General features: G+C 40.3%; 1 protein-coding gene across 2 annotated transcripts in view; it reads right to left on the reverse strand.

Moving 5' to 3' along the window:
• The window catches only part of mmp16 (matrix metallopeptidase 16), a 72476-nt gene extending 70114 nt beyond the window's left edge, over nucleotides 1-2362 (reverse strand). Inside the window, exon 1 of one of the 2 annotated variants that reach the window (XM_023949881.1) lies at nucleotides 1787-2362. In XM_023949881.1, coding sequence (XP_023805649.1) covers nucleotides 1787-1912 — 126 coding nt within the window. In that variant the 5' untranslated portion in view covers nucleotides 1913-2362. 2 annotated transcript variants of the gene reach the window in all.
• Nucleotides 2363-6384: the final 4022 nt, after the last annotated feature.

The following is a 6384-nucleotide window of genomic DNA, read 5'->3' on the forward strand; positions in this document are numbered from 1 at the left end:
TTTTTTGCAAAATTCTATTCATTGATGGTGTGCTTTTGAATTCTGTGTGCCCTGTAGTGTGCAAAAGGCTGTATTTCCCTCTAATTTCTATGCATTTCAGACATCACAAGTGCAAAAAGCAAGTCCACACTTTTTCCAATGAGGACAGAGATTTCTCTGTTTTTAGATGTGTGGACAAACAAGCATCGGTCTTTCCTGAGATTCTGCACAACTGGAGTGGGACAGTATCAAAGCCGAACTTCAAATACTTCTTATGCTCTCAACCTTTTCCTCTGGACCCTCACTGGAAGAACTGCTCAGTGTAAAGCCAACTTCATGCTTACAGCTTTGTTGCGGCTTGAGGATAATGGGATGCAAATGCCAGTAATGTGCTCTCTGGCAGCCTTAAAACAGAACTAACAACAGTTAAATTAGGGGGCCGTTAGGGGCTCACGTTACAGTGGAAACCCCACTTCTGGCGGAATCAAGAGTGTCCACATGGGGAGACTTTGAAGTCCTGAACACATGCTGAGAAACCGTAAACACACAGATATCAAAACCATGCACCGTGTCCTTAGCAGTGTCTTTTGCAGGACAGGTAAACAAGGCTGCCAATCACAGCTTTTTGTGCAGCCATGATACTGCCATTACTTTAATGTTACCAACGGAAATAGATGTGTTTTTGTATGTTTTCATTCAAAAACACTTAAGAAATCCTCTTGCATTTATGCATTTGACAAATCCAAAAGTGTTTGTCTGATTTACCACATTTCTGATTATAGAAAACAACAACTAAATGTGGCGAAGAACATTTAAAAAAAATAAATAAAAGGAAGCAGAGGCAGATAATTGACTTTAAATGAGACCATTTCAATGCAGGAGGCTCTATGAAATCACAGTGATCCTACTGCTAATATCACTCTATCACTCCATTAATTCATCTCTGAATGATGCCTTGCAGTGGAGCACAGAGATGGATGTTATTGAGCAGCATGGGGGCTTAACAGTAGACAAAGAAAATGCTGTCTTGGGCACATAAAGGAGGTAGTCTTGCAACTCAACCCAGAATCAATTATCTGAGACTTATGAAGGAGCCTCTTTCCAGCTTCACTCTGTCATGTGAGCTCCAGCATTTTAACCAAATGACTTGTGGCACTGGGGTGAAATCTGCAGCCAAACAGCATGGCATGCATGCCCAGCTTTGCAAATCTTCTGGCTCTGTGGAGCATGACTGGCTGTCAGTCCATGAGCAAAAAGTGATCTTGTTCAGCGGATATGTGCAAGTGTGAGAGTGCAGCTGAGTGTGAGACAGTGGAAATTCGTTTCCCCTTGGATGCAATGCTGGATGTAAACAGGCGGATGCTCTAAAAAAAAAAAATGGAAGGAAATTCATGTTGGTTCAGCAGACTTTTGAAAGAAATTCCCTGTTTTATGAAGCTCCCCACACTCATCCTTATCCATTTGTCAGTCAAAGATAAAAGATGTGTGTTGTTTTTTTTTTATGTTGTTATGGTTGCATCATCTTTATTTTAAATGCTAGGATAGTTCAAATATACTCCACCACCACCTGTTTACATACAAAAGGTGAGATGATTTTGCATTATTTTTCATATTTTCCCACCCAAAGCATTATGGGTAAATCATTTTAAAGTGCAGAGTATAAGACAGAAAGCTCAGCTGGGTTTCCAACAAACAAAGCCCCTCTTGTTTTTAAACACAACAGGAACATGAGCTACAGTGCGTCTCTAATTCTTTGTAATGTTTTGCCACCAAAAATATATTTTTTTTCTCCCACAAATGTTCTTACCTCGACACTGAAGGTCTGACTCTCCCCCTTCACGGCACATAAAATCCACAGCAACAACTGCAAGCATAACGTCCCCATACAGCAGCTATGAAGACATCTCCTACTGCCGCGTGCCAATAAAACCATAGTGAAGCCCTCTGTTGTGGCTTGCAGTCCGTGTTCTGTTCAGTCCACAGCGGATATCAACGACGAGACCACCGCTAACAAATCCTAGACATTTAGCAGCAACATTGCTGATGCCTCCGTCCGTGCCTCTGTCGGGAGATGAAAGCCGAAGGAGATGAGAGGAGAAACGGGTTATTTTTTTTGTCGACTGCTGTTGTGTTGTTGGGGTCCTTTTATTTTTCTTCTTCCTCTTTTTTTTTGGCAGCAGTTTCTGGAGGAGGTTTTGCCCGTTGAAAGACACGCGCCGTCAGCAGCCTCCCGGTCCGCCAGCCCCCGGGTCGGTCCTCCGGTACACCGGCCGATGCTCCAAGCCGACGAGTCCAGCCCGTTCTCTGCAAGCGCGCGGCATAGCTGCCCGTTTTCATTCACGTTTCCCATCAAGTGCGCATGCGCGAACTCGAATGCACTCGCCCCCCACCTTACCTTAATTAAAACAAAAGGAAGAAAACACTAACAAAATTGCTTAAAAATAAAAAATGAAAACACAAAACTAATTTTAGTAATTATGAACTATTTTATTTATCATAATTTAACGTCATTAAACTCCACTTTCAGGCATGCCAGCTCAATTTTTTTGTGTGGGATTACATTGAGATTGCGTGTTTTATAAAGCTTTCACTGAATCTTTCATCGGAACTATCACAAATACTTTAGACGAGCTTTAAACGCTCTAATGTCTATTATCAGATTTTTTTTAAAGCAAAAAGTTTTCAAACAATGCCTATATAACTTCGCAAATCTACAAAAAGTATGTATTTATCTTTTATAAAATTGTATTTTATTTTTCCAGAACAAAAATAAATAAATAAAATATTTCGTTGCGTCAACGTCTCTGTGAATGTTTCCCATGGATGTGTCATCAACCCGTCAGTGCCGGTAGAGGGCAACAGCAGGCGCTGAGCTCACTTCAGGTAAACACAGTCATCAGTGTGAGAAAATCAACAGGAACTTCAGGATGCCAGTTACATCCAGGAAAATGTGATTGACTTTGTTTTTACTGCAGGGAAAATGACCAGTTCAAGATTTCTCCGTTCTGCTTTTACATGGAAAACCTTTTATCTTTATTTAATCTTTATGACATCCATCCCAAACCTTCTGACAGCCCATTTCAGTGTTGCACATGTAAGCTGTGGCTCTCCCGTGCTACTCAAAGAATGTTAAATGGAAAAGTTTTCCTTTAATCTTCTCAAATAATAAAGGAGGGTCAGATCTAATGAGCCAGATCAATGATTTCCCATTAGACTAACAGCAAGGGATGAGGATCTTGTGGACGTGCGTGTCATTGTGTGTCAGAGCAAAGCTGGGAGAGCTGCACCATTAGACCAATGATGAGGTTTCAATTTGGGTTCACAACCGCACACACACTTCTAAGAGAGATTCACACTAATCAAACTAAATGGAAATCTCAGTTTACATGTAAAGCTAGGCAAATCCTGCAACCATTGTCATCATATTGAATTTGCTTGTTTAAATCTATGTGAAAACATGAGCCAAGATGATAGAAAAAGAACAAAGTATCACGTAAGCCAGAAAAATATAGACAGTTCTACTTACGGTCAGTTTAGCAACATTAAGACATGTCATTTTTAGTATTTCGTTGGGTAGACTGCATAATGCAAACATGTGGTGTGCATTTACAGCATGTTGTTGGAGTAAAAATGCTGAGTTTTTCTTAAAAAGACTGGAAATAGAGTAACAGAGATGCCAAACAATTAAGTACTGAAATACAGTTTTAGAACTTAAGCACACCACAGCAGAGGTATAGCCTCAAACTCATAATTAACCCAACATCAATCCAATCATCTATCCATCCATCAGGTGGTTGAGCGGGTCGTCCAATGATCGAAGGGTTGGCGGTTCGATCCCCGCTCCCACCAGCCAAAATGTCGTTGTGTCCTTGGGCAAGACACTTCACCCCTCCTTGCCTCCAGTGTGGCTCCACTGGTGTGTGAATGTGTATGAATGTAGGCGCGAAATGGCAGCCACGCCTCTGTCAGTCTGCCCCAGGGCAGCTGTGGCTACAACCGTAGCTTACCATCACCAAGTATGAATGAGGAGTGAATGAATAATGGACATAATGTAAGCGCTTTGGGTGTCTTGAAATGCGCAGATAAATCCAATCCATTGTTATTATTAATTGATCATCTTCTTCAATTCTTACAGATCTCATAGAAAGACACTAAAGTGGAAGTGCAACAGCTAACTGATAAAATCTAAAAAAGACTTATTGGTCTACCACAGGATGTGATTAAACATGTCTGTAATCCCTTACTAGATATCCAAACAACAGAAAGTATCTCTGAATGTACAGGGGCAGCTTCACCTCAAGCTTTTTGCAGACGACTACACTTGTCCATACATCTCTGCGGGAGGCTCCAGCCAACAAACCAGGGAAGCTTGCCTTTATCAATGATTGTAAGTGCTTTCTCACAGCCCACAGCTCATGACCACCAGTCAGTCATAAATTAACTGGTAAATCAGACCTTTCTTCACAACTAAGCTCTCTCTTAAGATCAACAGACCGACACAAGATCAAAACAACTCATACACTCCGATGGTTAATATCACGCCTTATCTTTTTGTCCCTCAAGAGCATAATACCAATATTGTCACGTTTCCCAGCAATAGGAAAAATGAATTTACAACTTGAGCATTCAACCTTAAGCTGGCTTGGAAGTGATGGTTCTCATGCTAACATTCAGTCAATATTTGAGTCGTTTAAGCCTGGATAATAATAATAATAATAAAAATGATGGGTTGGATTTATCTTTGCTTTTCCAACGCTCTAAGCGCTCACAGTGTGTCTATTATTCATTCACTCCTCATTCATACTTGGTGATGATAGAGGTGTGGATGCCAGTACGTGCCTACGGCCCCTCTGACAATCACCAGGACAATCATTCCCATTCACACACCAGTGGAATCACACTGAAAGTAGGGAGGGTGAAGTGTCTCACCCAAGGACACAGCGACAGTTTACTGGGGGGAGTGTGGATCGAACAGCCAATCCTTTGATCATTGGCGGATCTGCTCAACTGCCTAAGCCACTGCTGGTCAGAAAATTATCTGCTTGAAATATAAACATAATATGTAACCCCAGGCGAAATCTCTGACACTACTCCTTACCCCTTTTACACTGGAGCTTTAGCTCTAGTATTGACGTTCCTTCAACTATTGTAACTTTTCAACCGTTCACGCAATTAAAGTAATTCTTGAAGATTCTAAAGTGTAAAAAAGCAGCCTTTTGCTGATATGCAACGCTGCACAGCAGTTAAGTGCTTACAGATTCAATGAAAAATTAGCTGATTCTATTGCACTTCTTGCGTGCAACCTGACTGTTAGAAATGAGGAAATTAGACAATTTGTGTGGGCATCCTATGGGCATCTTGCAGATACTTATGTATCACCTGCACTCCTCACACTAACTATTAAATGAAGTGTGGCATAATAACACATACGACAGTATCACCGGTGCATGTAACGTGAATAATCTTTACAAATATTTCACATTACGCTGATCACAGTCACAACAATGGTACATTCTATGTTCAAGACGCCCCTTAAGGTGGACACGAGCCAAAGAGGAACTGTAAGACACACTTATGATGCTGCCCCCTCCTTTCTGTAACTCTCTATGGCACAGGTGTCAAACTCAAGGCCCAGGGTTCAAATGTGGCCCGCCATGTCATTTTATGTGGCCCGCGAGGCCATAAAAGTTTTTAATTTCTTAAAAGATTTTTTTTTTTTAGCTGATCACATATTATTTATGTGTAGTTGCTGTAATTATTCAATTTTTGCAGGTCTTATGTGTGTATGCAGACAAAATGTTACACATGTAATACATGTTCTTTGTAGCTCAGTTTTGTTATTTTTCTTAATACACTTGGACAGTTTGAACCTTCATTAATGAAGTTATGTGGGTTTTCATAAGTAGACAAAATGTAAAAGGATTTATGCTAGAATAACAAGCAAACATATGTTTTCTATGCAACTTTTATTTTCACTTTAAAAAGTTATAATAAATAAATAATGAGTTATTTAACATTAAGGAGTAGTTGCATTTATTTTTGATTGCATTTAGTTACATGTATAAGTTATATCTGGCCCTTTGAGGACAACCACTATGCTGATGTGGCCCGCAGTGAAAATGAGTTTGACACCCCTGCTCTATGGGCTCAGACAACCCAAAAATCCACAACATCCATATGGGTCAATTCCAGTACTAGTGCAAGTGATTGAGGCATTAAATGGGATCTATCGGGTTCATGTAACAAAAATATTTCCATAGATCCTTCCCATGACCACACAGATGAGACCTCAAGTGGTCTGTGAAAAAAAATGTTGGTTGGTTAAAATAAAGGGAGTGAAAAAGAGTTTGAAATGTAGACTCTTCCTGTTTAATTTACATTTTTATAAAAATCTCATTTAGTTAC

Source organism: Oryzias latipes, chromosome 20 (assembly GCF_002234675.1).
Source record: "Oryzias latipes chromosome 20, ASM223467v1".
NCBI lineage: Eukaryota > Metazoa > Chordata > Actinopteri > Beloniformes > Adrianichthyidae > Oryzias > Oryzias latipes.